The 22,585-nt window shown below is 38.9% G+C and overlaps 2 protein-coding genes across 7 annotated transcripts; one reads left to right on the top strand and one right to left on the bottom strand.

Annotated features, from left to right (window-relative positions):
* The first annotated feature begins 1,182 nt into the window (after positions 1-1,182).
* On the top strand, positions 1,183-8,372 carry p2rx8 (purinergic receptor P2X, ligand-gated ion channel, 8). Of its 2 annotated transcripts, none has more exons than XM_066678082.1 (12): positions 1,183-1,316; positions 2,279-2,429; positions 2,645-2,716; positions 3,682-3,757; positions 3,853-3,949; positions 4,645-4,725; positions 5,156-5,297; positions 6,098-6,234; positions 6,381-6,474; positions 6,560-6,625; positions 6,812-6,897; positions 7,735-8,372. In XM_066678082.1, exons 1-12 carry the CDS (start codon positions 1,183-1,185, stop codon positions 7,880-7,882), a joined length of 1,284 nt encoding a protein of 427 aa, XP_066534179.1. In that variant the 3' UTR covers positions 7,883-8,372. The 2 variants fall into 2 exon arrangements, with proteins under 2 accessions (XP_066534179.1, XP_066534180.1); XM_066678083.1 differs by having other exon boundaries at positions 1,216-1,316; positions 2,260-2,429.
* Positions 8,373-8,771: 399 nt separating this feature from the next.
* On the bottom strand, positions 8,772-21,316 carry fam222bb (family with sequence similarity 222 member Bb). Of its 5 annotated transcripts, XR_010801728.1 has the most exons (6): positions 21,202-21,316; positions 18,510-18,634; positions 14,673-16,388; positions 13,313-13,382; positions 9,094-9,183; positions 8,915-8,941 (listed from the first exon to the last, which is right to left on the bottom strand). XR_010801728.1 is itself a non-coding variant. In XM_066662508.1 (5 exons), the coding sequence occupies exons 2-4, from the start codon at positions 18,586-18,588 to the stop codon at positions 13,318-13,320; spliced, it is 1,860 nt and encodes a 619-aa protein (XP_066518605.1). In that variant the 5' UTR covers positions 18,589-18,634; positions 21,202-21,316; the 3' UTR covers positions 8,772-8,941; positions 13,313-13,317. The 5 variants fall into 5 exon arrangements, 4 of the variants coding, with proteins under 4 accessions (XP_066518605.1, XP_066518602.1, XP_066518600.1 ...); XM_066662508.1 differs by lacking the exon at positions 9,094-9,183 and having other exon boundaries at positions 8,772-8,941; XM_066662505.1 differs by lacking the exons at positions 8,915-8,941; positions 9,094-9,183 and adding an exon at positions 9,268-10,881.
* Between the last annotated feature and the right edge of the window lie 1,269 nt (positions 21,317-22,585).

The following is a 22,585-nucleotide window of genomic DNA, read 5'->3' on the forward strand; positions in this document are numbered from 1 at the left end:
AAAACAGAACTGAAATTGGGAAGCTGGAAAATACAGGAGCTCCACTCCAGTTTTCAGGGATCTGCCAAGACAGTCCACAATTTTTGCTCTATCCCAGCTTCGTCCACATCTGTGCTGTGTGTTCCCAGTCTCCTCAGTGTCTCCACTTTGGTGATATCAACAACATGCAGACATAAAGACACAAGTGGTCTCAACTGCGCTTGTTTTAAATGCTTTAGTTAGAACAGACTTGTGCAGCATGGTGCTCAACGTTTTTCAAAAATACAGTTCTGGCCCAAATGTATCATTGTCATTGCTATGTTTAAGGTACAGGAGAAAGTTAATCAATTAATCAATCAATCAGTCAATCAATCTTAATTTTCACTTGGGATATATATTAAGGGCGACCCTAAATTTCAATGTAGCTGAATAAGAACAATGGACAGGGACTGAAAATAAAATAATATTTAAATGACTAAAATCAACTGAGGTAAATGATCAAAAAATGTACACGTGTCCAGAGTTTATCTTCCACTGTAAGACAACATTTCAGCCTATTGGTTTTAAAGGATGTGTAGCCATTACTAAGCCAGTACTGAGAAAAGGAACCAAAAAAATGATATCTGCAAACAAATCAGCCAATAGTGCCCACATGTATCATGTGCAATGAAAGGGTCTGAATATTTCCACCTAAAATATCAGTGCCCCAAAGACAATGTCCCAAAATGTTCAATTCAGACAGCCAGTGTTTCTTATGTCATAGACATAAGGAACCAATCCCGTCAGATTTCATGGTAGGCCTTTCAGACCACAGGTGAGTGGTGCGGAGTGTTATTGCATGTTCATAGGTGAACATATTTAATTGAGGTGTAGACTTAAACCGATTTTAAGGTATTTGTGAATTTATTTTCTTGAAAATATGTTCTAAATATTTTGTTCTGTAGCCATGCCATGTAGAGCTACACTAGTTTTATGTACTAAGAAAAAGAGCTAAAGAGAATGAGTGGGACAGAATGCTCTCTCTCTCTCTCTCTCTCTCTCTCTCTCTCTCTCTCTCTCTCTCTCTCTCTCTCTCTCTCTCTCTCTCTCTCTCTCTCTCTCTCTCTCTCTCTCTCTCTCTCTCTCTCTCTCTCTCTCTCTCTCTCTCTCTCTCTCTCTCTCTCTACTCGGTAGAAGCCTCAGTAAAATCGATCAGAAACAGACATGGCTATGGACTGCAGGGGTGTCCTGCTGTCTGCCTTCGACTACAAAACCGAAAAATATTTTATCGCAAAGAATAAGAAAGTTGGAGTGCTGTACAGACTTATTCAGCTGTCTCTGCTCGGTTATATCATCGGGTAAGACCCATTTCTTTAATGATACTGAAAAGAAAATTAGCCTACATGCTACACACCTCATTGTAACAGCATGTAACAAGGATTAATGTATAATTTGTCAATGTAATTTACAAAGGATTATTATTTTTATATTATATATCTAATAATAGAAATGATCGTATAATTTGCAAACCACACTGTATTTATAAACATTTTAAAATTAAAATACAATTACCCACGTTTTATATTTACTTATGTTGTTATTTGACGATGTGACTACATTTCACATTGCATCATTTGGGGTTTCAAGGTATAATATGTCGACTTATTAGAACAAAGGACTCCTGTAACACCATGGGACACTAAGATAAAACTATGAAGAGTCATCTTTCATTTAAAGATGTTTTAACATATTTACAAACAAAAATATTTTTAATATTCAAATATAATAACAGAACTAAACATTCCTGTAAATGAAATATGAAGAATTTCAGATGCTAACTCTTTTATTCGAGTAGGCCTCTATGTGTGAAGCAAAAGTACCATTAAATAAGATTTTAATTTACATGTTTTTTCATGTTTAAATACTAACTTTCTTTTGGATACAACTAAGTTATGCCACAGCACCTGCATTGTTTTAAAGGGTGTTATAGAGTGTTATCATTTTCTTAAAACATATAAAATTGCCACTGGAAAAAAGCAGATTTTTAAAAATGTCAGTTCCTCTGCTGGTAGATGTTGAATGTGTTGAGTGCTTAGATGCATTAAGAAGATTCCCTGCGATTCTAGAAGTTACTCAGTATTTAAGGAGATAGTTTAATGTGTTATTTCTGTACTTTTACAGAATTTGAGTCCTTTGAGTCATTATTTTTTTAAAACTGAAGGAATACACCTTTACATTTAGAATCCTTAACCTACTGAGCACATACAGAACTTTATTATAAAGTCATTTTTTTGTCAATAGCCATAATGTTTTGGTACAGCTGGGTGTTTCTGACGAAGAAAGGCTACCAAGAGACTGAGGAATCTATTCAAAGTTCAGTAATAACCAAAGTTAAAGGTGTGATACTCACCAACACCTCAGGCACTGGACCTCGACTGTGGGGGCCAGAAGACTATGTGATTCCTCAGCAGGTGAGCACTGGTGTGTGGAGGTGGGATTTTATATATGTGTGTGTGTGTAAGATCTAGTTAGTTGCTTCTATCTAATGATATTTCATTATCTAATGATAAAGACCTTCTTGAGCGGACTGGAAAACACTATTCTGCTCTTATGTGTTCTTCTATCAGTTGATGAATGTAGTAGATATTTTCTTAAAATTGTACTATTAATTTTTGTATTTCTCCAGGGAGAGGCTGTGCTTTTCATAACAACAAACTTTATAGAAACACCAAATCAGAGATTAAGCTACTGCGTTGAGGTAAGGGAAAAAACATACTTCACTGATCCTCAGTGTATAGCAGCTATAGGCTATTGCAAATTCTATAAAAATATTTTATTACTAGATAGTTGTAGAAAGTTATGTTCCACTAAGTGTTACTCAGACCAGAACTGGAGTAATTTTCACAAGCAGCTCAATAGAAATATCTCTGTCCTGTGAAAAAGTTGATGATGACTGTTGCTCTTACTTTGGTACCATGCTTTTTTTAGTGTAGTGATCATGACTTTCATGTTAAGGTACATTAGCCAAATCCTGTTGGATTCTCAGTGAATGAAACTTTCTTTGTTGCCTGCATATAGATATCTGGCATTGCTAGTGAATCAGTGAATGTTGCATTTGAACTTTGTCAGTGGTTCCTTTTAACCGAGAGCTCTCCTGAGTAGTAAAAAAATACCCATTACAAAAGTAGACTTTGGTAATTATAAATTTCATAAACATGGTTTCTGCATTTTCTTCTTCTCACATTAAAACTGGGCCACACCCTAATTATATCTACTTAGTAAATGCTCAGCCTCGCCCACTGTCTTTTATCAATTATGCACAATGGTGCACATTTCACTGCTATTTTTTGCTCTCATCAAGGGCTTTGCATCATGAGTAACATGACTCTGCATGCAAGTTACTCCTGAATGACTCAGCACTTGTCATATTACAACTCTAACCCAACACAAGACGCTGCGCTTTTTTAGACAGTAACTCTAGGTGGCTGTATGCAAAAGAAGCCTCTCTCACTGCCTCATATGGTCACAGTCACTGTCTTCTCCATCATAGTGTTCATTGGATCACTTGTCGGTATGTAAACATCCTCACATTCTACTTCACCAACTTGTGCTCTAGTAGCACTTGTCAGGGTATGAACCAAGAATTGTGGCACGGTGAAGTGTACAATGAAAGCACGAAGCTCTGAACCGATCATGTGTTTTAAGAGTATTTTCTCTCTCTAGAGTGTTAAGGTTCTAGATGCCCGATGTAGAGAGAACAGAGACTGCCAAGAGGGAGAGGCAGTCATAGCTGGCAATGGTATAAAATTCCAAACATTGTTGTAATCTTATGTATTCATGCCCTATTACCTAAATCTGTCCGTTATTGAGGTTTGCTTCTTTTACTGGCCTCAGGTGTTAAGACTGGCCGATGTTTTAAGAAAGACAGGAACTCAACTGGTACCTGTGAAATATACGGCTGGTGCCCCATTGAAAAAAGCCACAGACCAGTGTAAGTACAAATAATGTCAGCAGTGTTTCAATTTATTGCTAAATAAATATGTTAAATCCGGGGTCCTCATTTGCTGGTTTAATAGATAAAGAAAACAATATGATTGAATAAAAAATATATGTAGCATTTTTTTGCAGTGTATCAATCTGTTCTGTGTTAAATAGATATATAATATGTGAATAACAGAGTTTCAGAATTTATAATCATAAAACAAAACAGCATATTACTAATTACCTTCAAATGACTGTGTATTTTGTCCTCATGTATTATCTCTATGGCCATTTTCAGGCACAGAGAAAAGTGTCCTTTATTAGTCAGAGTCACATGAAACGATGCATGAAACATAGTATTTCATATTTTATGCAATTTTTCAAAACACAGGATGAGTCTGAACTACTCTCAAGGATTTCTCATAGGAAGGATGTGTATTCTGAGCGCATTAATAATAGCTCCATGCCTCACAGTAATAGTTTACTATGTGGTCTTGTTAGAGACGGTGGTTGTCTCAAATTGGTGAACAATTGGACAATAAACAAATCTCTCTGTTCTCTAAAAGTGAGTATTTTTCAGTTCACAGTTCATAGCTTTATAAAGCTATTTATGAAGACATTTTGAAAAAAAATCTGTTCTAAAGCCATATAATTCTGTAAGGTAATATATTAAAGCTATTGTTTTATTCATATCTCTCCCTGCAGTGTGCCTTTGTTAGGAAAAACTGAAAACTTCACCATATACATTAAAAACTTCATCAGGTTCCCCAAGTTTGGCTTTTCAAAGTAAGTAATTAACTGTAATATTTGAAGCAGTTAATCAGTTATGAGTTAAACCTAATCCCATGAACATTAACTGAAAATAAACTTGTTGAAGCAGAAACCGAATAAATGAGTGAGTAGATGAAGTAAGCTATAGATATATTCACAATTTGTCCAGCAGGTTGTGCTGTTGCACAGCTGTAGCACAGGACCAACCAATCGCCTGTCTTCCTTTAGGTTCGGCTGAAAGTAAAGGCCAGAGATAGAAGTTGAGGCCATTTTCTAGCCAGCAAATAAGCAAGTGCCTTGATGTTGATGATGTTTAACACAAAAGCATACGATTGCTTATTCATTTCTAATATATCTAGATGTATTAGCATTCACCTAATTCAGCTCACTATATATAACATGACCTTTCACTGTGTTTATCCTAACTGAATAACTTTGTCCTCAGATCAAATGTCTTAGAGACAGCCATGCACACATATCTGAAGGAATGTTTGTATGATGAAGTTGCTCATCCATACTGCCCCATATTTCGCCTTGGAGATATAGTCCGCAGAGCTGGACATGATTTTCAAGACATGGCTTTGCTGGTGAGTTTTTATCAGTAAGCCTACCCTCTTGTGAACTGTCTTTTGAATCTCAGTGGTTCTGAGAACTAAACTTTTGAAGGTGTAAGTCTTGCTTTGTCAAACATCTGGTTTGTGATGTCATAACCATGACCAGCCATTCAGCCTACACTAGTTTAGCCTGTTCATTCACACTGAACTGATAATAATTATGTTAAAGTTTTATTCTTTAAAGGAACACTAGGTGAGATTCGAGGTTTTTTTTGCTCCAGGATCTCTCCTGGTGTAATACATTTTTATAGCACTGTTCAAAAATCAATGGAGAGATCCTACCCTCATCTAAGATTTTCATTGTTCACTTTCTGCATTGCTGAGAATGGAGTTGTAAAGGCAGACGCTCTGCTCTCCCTATTACATGTTAATAGAGCATCACAGTGATTTCAAGCTGTAATTGTAAGGTAAAAGTATTACATATCGTTCCTTTAAATATGAACTTTTATGCATCACATTAAAGGAACACTATGTAATATTTGGTATTTATTTCCCTGGACTCACCTTATAGTTGCAGAATTTAATGCATTTTTTTGCATTAATGCAAAAATTTGATGTGCCCTTTACATTGCCCTGTGATTGAGCACATAGTATAATGACTTACCTCAGAAAGGATCTTTAAAAACAAAAGTTGAAAAGGTTTTTCAAGTTACTTGTCACAGTATGGAGCTATCAATCACGCTTAGCACATTACTCACTGTCAGCATGCAGGCTTTCCAGACTTGCTTCTAAACCGGCACACCGCATATGAATGCAGCATCCTCCTTGTGTAGGGCGGGTCAATCGGAATCTTAATTGAGTGGCACTGCGACTTGGACAAAGGCTATTCACAGTGTCACCCCCACTACACTTTCACACGGCTGGATATCAACACTACGGCCAACTCAGCCTTATCAGGATACAACTTCAGGTAAACCTTAAGCTTTCTACTTTAAACTACACAACTGTAGACCATGTTTTTATTATTATTATTATTACCTTTTTTTAAATATATTAGATCCAATGCCCTTCAAGTCTCTGTAAAAATTTCACATTTTTTGGTGACTGTCATTTTAGGTATGCCCGCTACTTCAAAAACGCTGCTGGAGAGCTTCACAGAACACTTTTAAAGGTGTATGGGATTCGTTTTGACATCTCAGTCCATGGCAAAGTATGCGATCAAATTCCTGCCGCACTGTTCGGTGTTAGATATTTTCCTGTTCTATACTTCTAACACATTTTGCTCTATTTTTCAGGCTGGAAAGTTTAACATAATTCCCACAGTTGTAAACATTGGCTCAGGTCTTGCTTTGATGGGTGCTGTGAGTATCTGAATCATAAAGTTCTTAAACAGCCTTAACCTCATCTTACTGCAGTATTTTTTTTAAGTTAAAATTCACTTTTTATAGAGCCATTGCTCTCTTCCCATGCAGACTTTTATGAGATTTAGAAAAAAGGTGTATAATGAGTAATAGTTGGTTGACTTTGATTTTCATTTTTTTCCACAGGGAAGTTTCTTTTGTGATATGGTGCTTCTCTATATGATGAAGAAGAGTACACTATACAGGGAGAGGAAGTTTGAAAAATATAACAAGTACTTCATACAAAACCATACATCACATTTATTGGCAACAATGCACATGCATTTACACAATGTGCAGTGTAACTGCTATGACTCATCTACAATGCCTGATGAGAATTAAGATTAAGGAGCAAGGAATCTGAGGACACTCCCCAATGTGGAATCTCTGTAGATCCCCCAGGGTTCAGGGTCCTCCCATTTGGACCATCCTCCCTCTAGGTTTTCAAAGGGGTGTAGGGGGTCAGGGCATGGCAAGGTCACATCAACAACTTTTTTCAGTAGTCAGTGAGCACAGAACTGGATGGATGTTGCCAAAACGTTCTTTTGTGTCTCTTCTGACCATAGAACACAGTTTGGGTGAGCAATGCTGCAAAGGTTTCATATTACAATCTTAACAGATACTTTCATATGTAACGCAACATTTAGCCCCACAAATAAATAAGCTGTGCCACATTTTAATATAAGGCAGTATGGTGTATTGCACAGCAATAAAGCCAAGCAAACAAGTCTCATATTCTTAGCAGGTTCACAATTGCTCTGATTTTTTAAAATGCATTTCCCTAACAGTGGATTAATAGATGATGATGAATAACTACCGGAATTTGGCTCCTGTGTCACCATGTATTAAAGCCACTATGAAACAGGAAGATGTGGATGAGTTCATGAACACTTCACGTCAGAATAAATAATAAAAAACACATTTGTATTACTATCCAAGACCTTCATGTGTACTCTGATATTTCATGTGGATTTTGTTTTGTCTTTTAATATAAATAAGTTGTTAAATTCTAAAAGGTTTTGTTTAATTGATTAGCACTGTGTTTTCTTGCATTTTTACACTCTTCTCAGGAATGGAAACAACAACAATAGAGATAGTGTAGAAGTGTCAGCGGAGCCCACGAAACAGCCTTCAGAAGAGGAGCAACTCACTGAAGCAATGCCCGATCAACACACATTTCCCACAGAGTTCCAGGATAACTCATCTGAGTTCCAGTAAAGACTTTTGATTGGTAGATAAAAAGAAAATTGACTGAATACTGACTTTTGGACAGTGTTTTTAATGCATCCCAACAAGAATGCTTGAATTCTAAGAACACTGTATCACTATGCAAAGCTGTTATTAATGCAATACTAGAATTACTCGAAGATGGAAGCAATAACAGCCAAAGTTGTGGTTTGTACTCGTTTTTGTTTGTTCTAGTTAGTATGGCTGATTATAAAGATCTGACAAAATGTTGGATATCTCTCCTGCACTACAATGTTACTGTTAAATGCAATACATTACTTATATGATTGTATCAGCAGAAGCAAATGGAATGTTTTTGCCTGTGAAGTACCGTTGCATTTATATGAACACTCAACTGAGGGAATATTGAAGGAAAATTCGTTTAAGAAAACACAAGTTAAAAAACAAATCTAGATAGCTCTTTAATGTTTATATACAATCTAAGTATGTCATTTGGCATATACAAATATATGTAGATACTCCTTACTAATGAATTTAAATACTTCAAGCTTTCCAAAATAATAATTAAAAATTAATAATAAATTAACTTTGTTAAATTGTGATTTCTGTATTTCTCAATTCATTATTTTAGACACTCATTAAGCTGAATTGTTAGGTTTTAGACATAGCAATCAAAATCAGATGGAGCGTGGATAACTTGTCTGGTAGCATGGGGGTTCCTTAAAGGGGACATTTACAATTGTGAGAAAGCTGTGCTCAAATTATATTCAGCTGTGGGTTGTTTTTATTTATTTTATTTATTTATTTTTAAATAAAGTAGAATGGTATGTTTGTAGGGGAAAATGACTACTTGGCTCAGCCACAGTGGCTATAGTTTAACTAAGTTTTTATTCACAATTTGAAATACCATAGAGACTCGATAACCAGTTTTGTGCCACTTTAGCCTGTGTAGTTTAATGCAGTTAACACTCTCCCGAATTTAGAAGCTGTTCCATTCACAGAAATAAATAGTTCAATATTACACACCTACAGAGCAGGAATAGAGCAATATCATCATCTTGGGTCAGGTTTGCAACATCAGATGTTTTTCTGTTGTGAGCAGAGAGAGAAAGCCTATTATTTTTTAAATTGTTTTAAAACAAAGACTTGAGAGCTAGGAAACAATTTTACTAAATGTTTTTGATTGAAATTATGAATGTCACCTATTTTTAGAATCATATTGGTCAGACAATTAAACAAACCACTCTTAGTTGTCCTCAGCTGTATGATAAATTATGGGTAAATGGTGATGCAGATTTTGCCTCCTAGGTCTAAACTGTCCAAGTCTAAACCTGTGTAGATAAGTAGACAAGACATGCAAATGAAGACAGCAGGACTATTATTTCAACAACTTCAGTTGATATGAACATATGGAACACCACATGATTTGCAAATGCAAGTCAAACTTTATTTTGGTTAGAGGGGAATGTCTGTGCAACACATTGTTCCTGAAAAAAAAGGGCATCTGGAATGACAGATTTCAGTTACACAGTTACAGGTGTACACTGCTACCATTCAAACGGCAATTTCTTCTTTGGTGGAACAAGATGAGACACACTGCACAATTCCCAACAGACTCCCGAGCTTCACAACGGCCGTGATGTCATTTTGCAAGAGAAGAGAGTGGGAGTACATGTGCTCCGTTAGATATAAAGAACTTTCTAAAGCACTCCTTAGAATGGTTCCAGGGCACTCGAAGTTCAGCAGCGCAGGTTTAACCACCTCGACTAATGATTCAGCAGCAACTATTCAGTTTCAAAAAGATCTTAGGCCTCTGGAGGCACATGCAACCTTCTTATTTGAATATCAGTAGTTTTAAGTAGCTTGGTCCCCCGTTCATAAACAGTGCACTGGGTCTATGCGATGTGCACTTGTGCCAGTTTGTTTCCTACTTTACACATCCAGGCAGTTGCACACACATACGCGCGCACAGTCCACACCTGCCCAGTGGAGGCACTTCACATGGAAACAGTAACTATTATAAAGAGTGAACTGATTTTGCACCCTTGAGCTGTAACAAGGCATGAACTGAGGATTGAACAAAATACGTCAATCAATGTTCAAGCTTCAAAAATGAGGAAAAGCAGCTTTCAGTTGACAGGCAAATGCATTAACATACTACAGAACATATCCATTAACAGTGATGCATTGCAAAAAAGGCGTCTCATAAATAAGAACTACTTTCTATCCTTACGACATTTCGAAGGAGGCAGAACTCACAACATGTGGATGGCATTAAATAGCAGCTTCTTGGGCAAAGTACAATGACAAAAGAGGGAGAAGCCTCAACCGATCTAGCCTATTTCTACTGAATAAATGACAAGCTTGTACTGTGTAGTTGCAAACCCTTTAAGGTTCCATTTGCCAAGTCCCATAGCTCGACTCAAGTCAGCTTGTGTCTTTTTCTATTCTACATTCGTCACCAAGCTGCTGTTTTCCCACCACAGAAAGAGAATAACAACTTGGTAGATGTTTTTGCTGCACAGGAGTATCCACTACAATAAATTATGAAGCTAAAGAGAGTAACATAACTTGGCGGTCTGAATGCTAAATGACAATCTGTTACAGCCCAGTACTATACATAGATACAAAAATTTCATCCTCATTGAGAATTATCTCCCCCCCCCAAAAAAAAAAAAAAAAAAAAAGAATTTATAGACATCACATTAAAAAAAATATGTAATTTCTAATATCACAATTCAGCATCTTCTATACCATGCCTATTATCAAGGACAGTCTGAGGAACACATATTTAAGGCTCTTAAGGGGTGACGAGGGAGGCTGCTAAGATACTGCTCAGCGGTTGCTCCATTTGTTACACCAGAGTCTTTCTGCAGTCTGACAAATACCTGCACCCGGCTGCCAGATGTCCTGCCCTGATACACACATGGAGATACCGGTTTAGAGTTGCGAAGTGATGTGGGGCGTGGGGGGCTGAAGTGGAATATGCACAAAGTGGGCAGATGGCATGTGAAGAGGCACCAGTTGACCTGAGAAAGGGAGGAACTCGTCATACAAGAACATTCCTGCAGCAGAGGAGACCTTATGTTATAAATCAAAGCAACTAACGTCAGCTACACAGTGACCACTGTGGAGAGTGGAACTGAGCTTAAAAAAAAAAAAAAAAATAATAATAATAATAATAATAATAATAATTAAAAAAAAAAAAAAAACTGACTCCCATCAACTTTAAAATGTCCACTGTGCCCCCGTATCCCTAATCTCCTCCTAGGTTTCTTTTACTACTTCTAACAATGCACATAACTGCTCATTCATCTTAGCCATTTGAGGTTTAAAAACAAGATGGCACCTGAGGTGAAACTCTGAGGACTAGTAACATATACAACAGAGAAAAGATAATGGATTCCAGGAGCCGTGTAAATCATTCTGTCAGAATGAGAATGGTGTTACTTATGGAGCAAACAAGTCCAGTTCACGCTGACACAGCATTCACACAGAGGGCTGATCACAGATCTCAGTTACAGTAGCACAGCCAAAACAACACCACCAAAAAAAATTCTAATATTTATCTTGTGGTCCTCTTTCATATTGCCATAAAGTTTACAAGTAATTCATTCATGCACAACAGATGCCTTGTGATGTGAGAGAAAATTCAAGAGACAACTCAAAAGAAAAAATAAAGATGGCTCCTCTGCTTTAAGTTCAAAACCAAAGACCAAAAGTAATTAACATCTGCCTGTGGACACTGGGCTCCTTCTGTCCACAGGCATATTTCAATATGAAAGAAAGAAAGAAAGAAAAGAAAAAAAAAAGTACTGGGAAAGGGAAAAAAGACCACCCATCATTTCATGTTAAAATGGCCACTAAGTATTAACTAAGTTATTAATTTCTCAGCAGGCATCTCAAAGCATATCGATTAGTCGCTTTCCAGTGAAAAAAATGTATTTTATCATGTTACTGATTTTAAGTTTAATACATCATTTGAACACAGCAGCTGTCCTTCACATTGTTACAATTTCATGAAAATTTTACCAATAAAAATGCTCCAAAATTTCTTGAAAAATGGAACCTTTTAACATTGACTTACATTAAAAGATATTAAGGTTTTTTTTCCTTCTCCACTAAGGTAACAATCTGAGATACATATTTTTCATTGGACAGCTATGACCTAAAATCAATCACTAGGCATAAAGTGTAAAGCCTTAAGAAAAATAGGAGCAGATTATGGGTCTCAATCCTTGACACTATCATTAGTTTGATCCCCCAAGGTATGAGTCATCCAAGATCCAAGTGAGTTTGCATTATGCAACTGGCTTGCTCTCTTTTCTCTGGGAGGGTTGGATGTCTCCCATCTCACTCATCATTCATTCTGACATAGCAGATTTGAGCAGGTAGTGTTCTTTGCCAGGTGTGTCCAGTTGTGCAAAGCTAATCAGATTTTTGAAAAGAGCTGAGCTGTTTCTCAATACCAAGAGCACAAAAAACTGACTTTCTCAAGAAAAGTCTCCTAGAGAAGTGGCCTAGAAATAGGTTGTAATGCTGGAGTGAATGATGGGATTTTCAGGTTGTTCTTGTTGGCAAGCCACAAACTGATGCATCTAGTTATTGTGGGTGGGGGAGCAAGAACATCTGGGTACTTTATCCATTCTTGGAACATAACATGCCAGTGGAAAATGACATCTAGAAACAACACAAGAATGTAAGAACACAACAACACGCAATGAGAAACAGCTCTGGAAGCATGTGCTCGTCTTACCCTCCCAGCTTGGTGTGATCCTGGGAGTTTTGGATAATTAACAGGTGGAATTGGCAATCGCTAAACTAGGGAGAAAATGTAATAAAAAAAGAAAAGAAAAGAAAAGCCTCCACTTAAGAAGACAACATGATGCTGTGGATCTTAAAGTATGTGTAGCTGTCTAGACCACCACTGATGAACCAAAATTAATGAAACAGATGACTACTGGCACATTACCCAAAAACTGGGCCCAATTTCCCAAAAACATCTTAGTGTTAAGATCTTAACAGGGGAGAGAAAGGGAGCATTCAGTGCGATGCTCACTCTGCCACTTAAGAATCTTATTTTTTGCAAGGTGCTTTTGGAAATCCCAGCCCTGATGCAAGCAGCTGAAGAGCAGGAACCTGGAGTTACCAAAGTTGAGCCATTTACACCTAATTGCACTAGAACTTCATCAAAACAGCAGCAAAGAATCATCAGTGGTCCACAGAAAAATATGCATTACTTGCAATATGGTCCTCACAACAAATACAAGACAAACTGTAGCTTATATAAAATTTTCCACCCTCTGCTTTCAGGACAGAAACGCTCACATCCATATATGTAATTTCTGGGCTCTCAAACCAGCTGAAATGCAGGGTTCACTCTTAGAAGTCTTTCTAATCTACAGGCACCACCATTGGCACTTTACTTGTGAAAAGTGGTAGGAATGTGATTGGGATTACCTGGATCATGAGAAGCAGTAAATGCAGACACCTGAATTTTGGAAGTGTGGAAAATTATCCCTGCAGCATTCTGTGGAAACCAAAAGTAAATCCTATTTTAGTGCAGAGGCTTCTGTGCAATTATTTTCTTTTTACCCCAAAACAAAAGGTTATATTTAATAGCCATTCCGAAAGGAAATTAAATAAATGATGGGTGGTCTGTGACTTTGTAGAGCAATGAAGATCCACTTCATATATACTGAACAGTTGTGAAAATCAAATACAACACCTCTTCTTCATCAAAACATAAAAAAAGAGCAAACTACGCTGCATGTGCACATTTCAGAAGAATTTTCAAAGCTCAAAGTTCTGTCCCAGAATATCAACACTTCATGACACAATAACAATGTAACTGAGCCCAGTGGCATACTTGGAAAATTAAAAATCCAACAACAGTCCAACAGGGAATGATGCTGGCCAAAATAACAGGGGAAAATTGGTTTCAGACTCAAAAAGCCTTATGATAACAGTGCGATCAAAGACTTGAGCTTAAGTCACATACAACAGCCCAGAAAACAGTCTCGTCATAGGTGCATATCCTAGTGTTAATTTGCACTTTTCACTGATTCAAAGTTATAAGCGCAAACTAACATGTAAACATTGAAAGGGAAGAGAGAGAAAAAAAAAAATAATAATAAACTCAGATCGGTGTGTCAAATATAACACAGAAGAAACAGCCTCATATCCCAGAAACATGGCTCCCCAAGAATGTCTTCAGTGAACTGAGAGTGTGGCTTGTCAGCATTTAGCACTACTATTTTAATTATAATAAAGGAAAAAAAAAAAGTAACTACTTCAAATAATTTATACAACCTCTGTGGAAATAATAAGAACATGTCATGTTAGACATTCAGTGTTTGAGCAGGAACCAGATCTGTGGAAGCAAACAGATGCGAGTCTAGACGAGAATGTTTATCTCAGGGGGAGGGGGATGCTGCTTTTACCAACTGTGATAATGCCATTGTGGTTGCATGCTCTTTAAAAGCAACTAAATATATGCTAACAAAATCTACTCTATCTATTCTACACTAACAGAAGAGCCAAGTAGAAGCCTACACAAAGTTAAGAGTATACTGATGGTCGAGGTTATTTTGTAGCGGTCATTTAAAAGGAAAAGAGAGAGAGAAAAAAAAAAAGAAAAACCCTACAACAAAAATTAAGTGAAAAATCTTCAGTAGATCACTTGCAACAAAAACTTGGAAACAAAAAAGGAGTAGGGATACTTTCCATACAACAAGTCTAACACTGAATGATAACTATTCGGCGCAGGCCCCTGCTCATCTGTACCCTGGGTGATGAATATGCACATTTCGACTGTCACCTGAATCTGGAGGCCTGCGCATCTTTATCATTGCCACGTTCTGCTCTCGGAAGCAGGGGGCCTGGTAATCTCCGCCCACGTACTCCATGTTTTGCATCACATTCGTCTGGCCAGGGGCGACAGCCCCGGTCCTGTACTGGGCCCCAGGCGTGCAGTCTATGGAGGCTCCCGAAAGGCCTCCGTGGAATGGAATGGCCAGGTCCTGAGACCCCGAGCTGTCGCTGTTAGGAGTTGGTAAGATGTTATTCCATGGTGGCTGCATGTAGTGCCCATTGCTGTAATTTACAGCCCCTGGCATGCCACTGACAGGGGGAGAGGGGGTAGGTTTGTCTATGGGGGGCTTTATACTAAAGGGCTGGCCCATGCAGGGGTCCTGAGAGTAGCTCAAGCTCTTCGTGGGAAAGCCAGATCCATCTCTGGGTGGATTCTTGCTGGGGAGTGCTCCCTCAGGCAGGGGCTGGAGGTGAGCCAGCTGCTGTTGGTTCCATGTGTGTTGCTGCGGTTGTTGTTGCTGTGGCAACTGAGGCTGGGCCTGGTGCTTCAAATCATGATAGGCAGGCATCCTGTTCATGGCAACCATGTTAGGCAGTGTTAGAGCAGGGGCAGGGCCGGGGCCAGCTTTGTCTGAGGTGTTACTGAGGGCGCAAGACAGCAGAGGGTTGTTGATGCACACTCGGGAGCTTGCATTGATGAGGAGGTTGCGGCTGATGGGGCTAGGGTTAGCAATCTGTCCTTCACACACGGAGGTAGCGCTCACACCGGCCCGGGCCTGGCAGAACTGGTTAATCTGATGCACAATGCTGTTCAGGTCACCGGGCCGGTTCTGATGCAGGCTGGCAGCCATGGACAGCGGGATTGTTGAGGTAGACACAGTCACATTGGGAGGAGCATCAGCATCAGGGAGCTTGGCAGAGACCTGCATGCCTGCTGGGTGCTGCAGGGGCTGCATGACACCATTGGTGGCTGGAGGGCCTGCCCCAGAGGCTTGAGGAATCAGCTGCGATTGAGGAAAACCCTGGGTATGCTGCAAGCATGCTGACTGAGTCATGTCAGGAAGATGCCGGAGGGCCTGTGGACCTTGTTGGTGGTGGTGCTGCTGCTGCTGCACTAGAGCATGTTGGTGGTTGAGAGCATGATGTAGCACAGGCTGTTGGCCAACAAAGCTAGGATGGACAGTCTGCTGATGGCCCAGACTTTGCTGCTGTGGTAAACTGGCAGTATGAGCCATGGATTTCTGCTGCTGTTGCTGCATTGCATGGGGATGGGGAAGGGTCTGTTGTGCCTGCAAGCTCTGAGAGTGGGTGAGGCCTTTTTGAGTCAGCAGCTGCGGCTGGGAAAGGGCCTGCATGCGAGATACAGTCTGAGGCGGGTTTAAAGTGCTTGGAGTGCCATAGTGTCCACTCTGCGGATTCATGACGATCTTGGGGAGGAAGCGGGCTCGGCCGCCTTCAAACTCTTTGAGGATTCCTTTAACAGGAACTTTTACAATGGCCAAGAGGCCTGTCCTGGCACTGACCTGAGACGGATAAGGACTGTATCGTTGACTGGAAGTGTCAAGACCGTTCACTGTACGCCGGAGATGCTTTCTCTGAGGTACTTTAACGCTACTGGGGAAGATTTTTATAGTCAGTGGGTTATTGGCAACTTTCTTAGCATAGGCATCCAATTCCGCTGGGGTTGGATACTGTGCGGATCTCATCTTCTGCGTAGTGTCCCCTGAAAAAGAGTGGATAGGGTGTATCACAAGGAAAGTGAAGCGCATCTGACATGCAGAGTGGTTCATATATAAATACTAGCCCTTACTGTGATTGAACATAAGGCATTTAAATAGATACATTGTATAAACAATGTTTTTTATAAATATAAAAGCCTAATCATTTGCATATAATTTAACTACAAAATTTTTATATTTGCTACATATTTTTTTTTTAATGCAAGAGAACATAAATGCCATGATTGTATTGAGCTAAATAAATTTTAAACCGGTGCAGTTTTCAGACAGTAAAAAGCACAGTATATAAAGACAACTTGACTTCCATTTTATGAGGAAAACGTATAAAAACAGTAAAAGTAATCCCACCAGTATAATTCTGGCAAGGTGTTTTTTTTAATCATTAGTGGTCACAACTAAGTTAAATTTAACTAAACAGCATTTAACTGTGCAAGACCTGCTAATGCTGCTATTCATACTTTGCACCAGTATATGAGTATAGCCAGTATACCAGGAGGACCAAACGTGCCAAAATTGGGAGAGAAAAAAAAAACAAAAAAAAAAACACATCGTTTATATTAAAATAATTGAATAAATAAAATGAATACATTAAAAATTATGTATTTAATAAATTTATTTAATAACAAAGTATATTTTTAAAATAAATTAATCAGGAGAGAGAGAGAAAGTAAATTAAATACACACAGAAAAACACATTTTAATTTATGTAAGGTTTATTATCTTCTCTGGGTTCTACTTTTTTCATTTATTTTTATATTTATTATCATTATTATGGAGGAAATTAATTTTATTGGTTCGTTATTAATTATTAATAAATTAATTTATTTTTTGGCAGGTTTGGATTTATTTAAATCTTTAAGCTAATATTTAAGTAAATGCTGCGGCTCGTCTATTCTGGTTCCTGTTGGATTTTTTTAAGGTGAAATAGAGATCTAAAATAAGGAGCTGGCAAACAAGGGACAGTCTCAACTGTTTTTTTTACCCTGGTTTCTTTCATAAAACAGACAAAGATGAATATTCTGCAAACCTTCAGTCCTTTTACTCTATTCAGGCCCCTTGCTTATTCTATCCAGATACAAAAAAATATACCTCATCATACACTCGCCTGCGGGAGTGTTCTGCATGGGTGGGTGAACATGTATGGCGTATATATGACCTCATGTGAGTTTTTTTTTCCCTTATGAATCTGCCAGAGGGAGAAAACCATAGGAAAGGGCAAGAGAAGTAAAATGCCAAAGGCTGTGTGTGTGTGTAAGCATACAATTTGTACATTAATGGCTGTGATCTGTTTGTATATTTGTTACTACATTCCATGCAGAACAAGTCACAATACAGATCCAAAATTCACCCACCCCTAACAAACATGCATAATTATCAGACAAAAAAAAATATCAACAAATATATTTATGATTCCTAACTAACAGTCGGGTCCACACAGTGGACATTTTGGAACCTAATATATGAAGCAGATAAATATGCAAGGATAAACTATGAAATTCAAATTAACATGAGAAAATGGGTTAATTCTGTTCTGACAAAACTTAACAGGAAAATATTTCTATTCATTAATGTTCTGTAACCAATTAAACCTGTTCAGTGTTGCAGTGGGTCTGGAGCTGATGGGGAATCACTGCACGAAAAGCAGAACAGGTATTACAAGGTATCTCACTGTATCTCACACACACCTATGACTACTTTTGAACAGTCAATCCGCCCACCAACATGTCTTTTTGGACAGTGGGGTTAAACTGAAGCACCACAAGGAAATCCAAACTTCTCAAAAGGCATTGACTCAAGGTGTGGACTGAACCCAAAAGCCCAGAACCCCGGAGTAGTGTGGCAACAACACTAGTAAAACTATTTTAGGCTAAAAAATACTTTTCAATTTTATTGATAAAATACAGGAAAATTGATTTTCCATATCAGTATTAGCCTGATGAAGAGTCAGCCTCAGTCAGGCAGGAATTCCAAGCAAGCTGATCTCTGATACAACATGCACACACCAGTTATAACAACAACCATGCTCATGGCCTGGTCAGTGCATATCAACTATGTTCACCAGGGGAGGCAGAGAGAGATTTAGGAAGAAACAAATAGCCACTTACATTTCTGAAGTCCAGTGTTCATCTGCGTGTGGGTGAGAAGCTGGAGAGAGGGGGTTGATACTGGCAGACAGGCCAGCATGTCACACAGGCACTACTGCCACACCGGATGCTCACTCCTCATCACACTGAAAGAGACAAGTAGAAGTCCAATGTTTATATTAGCTATTGTACGTTTATCATAAGAAAATTTCTGAGCTGTCCTTAGAAAATGCACTGGAACATTTGCCAGTGATAAAATATTAACACCACAGCATCCGCCTGCCATACTGGAAACCAGGAAACAGCCTCTACACTTAACCCTCAGACATAAACAGGATTGTGGTTCTTGTCTGATTTGATAACAAATTACACCAAGACTAATATTCTGGTATCATATTGCATAGATTTGTTCATTTCCACATTAAAAAGGAAGTTGCTTTGAATTTCTATATTGAAAACCTGCAAAAAATTTGGGACATTTAAATCAACAGGAGATGTGCATAGTCTGTTTATGAAAGTAACTTCAAATGATCTTCCTTTTTTTTTTTTAGGAGAAGCAAAGTAAGTGAGCATAAGGAGGCCTTACATATTTGCTACAATTTGCTTATCTACTATTCCACTAGTTTTCTTTTAAAAGAGACAAACCAGAACAGTATTAGCTGAAATACCAGGATGTATATAACTGACATTTCAGAATCAATCAACCCATCCTTATTTAAATCAAGCATATTCCTTACTGTAAACGCACGCTTGTCCACAATAAGTTTTGTACATTTCAAGCATTAAACATGGGCCTTTTTTGACCACATATGGGGACCAGCCTGACTTAGCCTTAAGTCACAAGTCTGTTGAAGAATCTTGCCTAATTGAGTCTCCAGTCTCCATCTTACCTGACCATCAGGAACAAAAGGGCCCTGCAATTGCCTCACTTTTGAAGCCCCCGCATTCATCCATGACCTTTCTGCACAGCTGAACTGAGCAGCTGGTGGCAGAGCCCACAGTGCACACCCTGCAGACTCAGTGTCAGCAGACTCTTTCTCCTCTCAGCTTGGCAGGTGCCCAGGGCACGGCAGGAGATTCAGGACACAGCCTCTTCAGGCGGGTGGCAGCAGAAAATGTAGTTTAAGGCGTAGCCAGACACCCTCCATTTTAAGCAACAGATATCAATCTTCAGCTGTAATCCCGGCCTAAATTCCTCAGCTTTTAGTGTCCATTTCAAACTACAACTGACTTACATGCTCGAGTGGAATTAGAAGGCCTAATGAAGGGGTGTTAACCACTTATATTGCTGTTCATCATTCTCTATATATAAAAAACAGTGTTATAACACTTAATAAACCATGAAATAAACCTACTCAATGAACTGAGTGTTAAATATAATACATCTGTCTAACAAAGAAATTAAAGCTGGATTTTTAATCGAATTTCCCATGCCACCTAAAACAACGCAGTGGTAAATGCACAATTTAAGGTGTAATCGATAGCCCGAGTTTCGAGTTGGGGGAGATATATTCCCTTATGTTTAAAACACGTTATATACGTGTTTCTGGCGCTAATAAAGAATTAAATAACGACTGACGAAGCACATACAAATCTAGCTAAAGAAACCACAAACACTTAGCTCCATTATTCAGAAAGAAACATGCCTTCTGAGCCAAACAAACAAGCACTCACTGGGGTAATAACATGAAATGCCATTAAGGGTAAAACATGAAGTATTGGACGTTAAACCGAGCTTAAGCAGGTCAGCTAACAGTAAACGTGCAAGAGCTAATGTGAGCTAGCTGACGCTAAGCTATTATCCATTCACTTCTGCCCAGCTCGCCCTGAGGAAAACAGCAGGTATAGAGATAGAAAGACTATGGCAATAAAATAACCACCGCAAACATTAATCATTCTGAAAAAAACGTCGACACTGGCGTTTACTGTTATATGGAGCAACTGCTTGCCAAGCCAACATTTTTTGTCCCATGCGCAATAACCAACTTTTTAAAGGGCCTATATCGCGGAGACCCAGTTTTCCTCACTTCTAAGGAAATAAAGAGAAGTTTGATTTACTAAGTAAACAGTGCTCATGTTTCAAACGTGTACATTTTCACCTATGTTTCATTTAAAATTCTGAACTGCATAAAACACAGCTAATTTTAAAGTTACTATTTTAGCTTAGTCACAAAAGCAAGCACATTTACATATCGAGCCCGTAGCTCAATGAAGTTATGCGTGCTTCAGCCCAGTAAAAAAATGAGGACAGTCCGTCAGAAAATAGGTAATTTATCACTAAATAAAGAACTTTAAATCAAAAAGCTACAGTTCTAAACAGCCTGTCGATTCTAAAGGATCGAGATGGTTAAGTTATCTAGGATAACGTTAAACGGATGAGGGCTGTTTTCGGGGCTTTGAAGCTTACGTGACATGGAGACCACCGGGTTAAAGATAAAACAAAATCGAAATGTATAGCGCCGACCTTGACAGATTAGGCGTTGATTAGATATGACTCTGATTTAACGTGGCGTTAATATTTCAAAGAACAAATCTGTCCCTCTCTGCCTTTCTGTCTGTCTATGAGTGTTTTCTGTGGGGCTCAGTGTTGTTGGTTTAACCTGATCCACTCTCCTCTTCTTTGTGCTCACTCTCCTCTGCTTCTCCCCGCGGATGTGCCGATCAAACTCCATTCCCCATGATCAGACTGAGCTAAGACCGAAGCAGAACTTACTCTCCGGCCGCACCGCGCCGTGTTGAGGGGGTTTAAAAGATCATTATGTCGCTTTTGTGGAGCATCGTCTCTCTCCTCGGTGAAGCGTCGCTTAGTCACTGACCGCAGCCGGACGGCGCGCATGCGCACTGTGGTCCGCTACGGACTCTTCAGAAAGGTCAGCGCACGAGACAGTACCGGACCGTGAGGAGAGCGACACCTGTCTGTTCGGAGGGGATCAGGAGTACACAGAAATGACCGGGGGCTCCGTATATTCTCGACAGGGTGTCAGTCCATCTTAGGGATGAACATACTCACACAGTTTCTCTCACACAGACACATCAATGGACAATTTCAGACAGCCAATCAACCATTATTTGTTTTTGGAATGTGGGAGGGGAAAAAAATGAAGTACAAGGGAAAAAAAACCCAAAAGACACAGAGAACACACCAAGGGTGCACCAGTCTCTTGCAGGACTAAACACATCCACACCTATGGATACTTTTGAGTCACTAATCCATTTACCAGCATGTATTTATGGACCATGGGAGGAAACCAGAGCAAAACCCACACGGACACCAGGAGAACACAACAAATCCTCATAGTCACCCGGAGTGGTGCCTGAACCCACAACTCCAGGTCCCTGGAGCTATATGACAGTGGCACTACCTGCTGCCACCGTGCCGCCTAAAGGGACTTATACATTTGTAGTTCTGATGATCAGAGATTAGTTTTTGGGCCTGAATCGATTATCTGAATGGGACTTTAAACAAAATTAAATAAAAATGATCTAAATTGTGCATTCAACTTAGTAGATGTGCAAAGCATATATTTGGGTCAGACTAGACTTTGTAGCTGGACACTATGGGTTGTATTGTTGGTCGAACTGGAGTACCATAGTCCCTTCCAGCTACAAAATGAATGAAGTCTGAGTGAAGAAATGGGCTTTTCACCCCATGTGCCTTTGGGTCAGTTCTGGTTATTGTACTTGAGTAGGCTCCTTTGTCCCCCCATCATTTTTAGTCAGTGATGTATTTTGAAATGGCAGTGCTTTAATAACTTATGAATGAATGGGGCTCTGGTCTAGCTAGTGATCTTTTCTAATATGTCCATAGATGTAAATTAGTAATCTGGTTTGGAGTTTTACTAAAGTGAGCATAGAAAGTACGCTGAATAAAGATGGATACATTTTAAAAAATCCAATTCATATGTCTAAGAACAAAACAACCATAACATGTTTATTAACAACTCCAGTTATCGAGCTTAATTTCAAACTGGTTTTATTCATTCATTCATTCATTCATTCATTATCTGTAACCGCTTATCCAATTCAGGGTTGCGGTGGGTCCAGAGCCTACCTGGAATCATTGGGCGCAAGGCGGGAATACACCCTGGAGGGGACGC

The sequence above is a fragment of the Hoplias malabaricus genome, chromosome 1 (genome assembly GCF_029633855.1).
Source record: "Hoplias malabaricus isolate fHopMal1 chromosome 1, fHopMal1.hap1, whole genome shotgun sequence".
Taxonomy (NCBI): domain Eukaryota; kingdom Metazoa; phylum Chordata; class Actinopteri; order Characiformes; family Erythrinidae; genus Hoplias; species Hoplias malabaricus.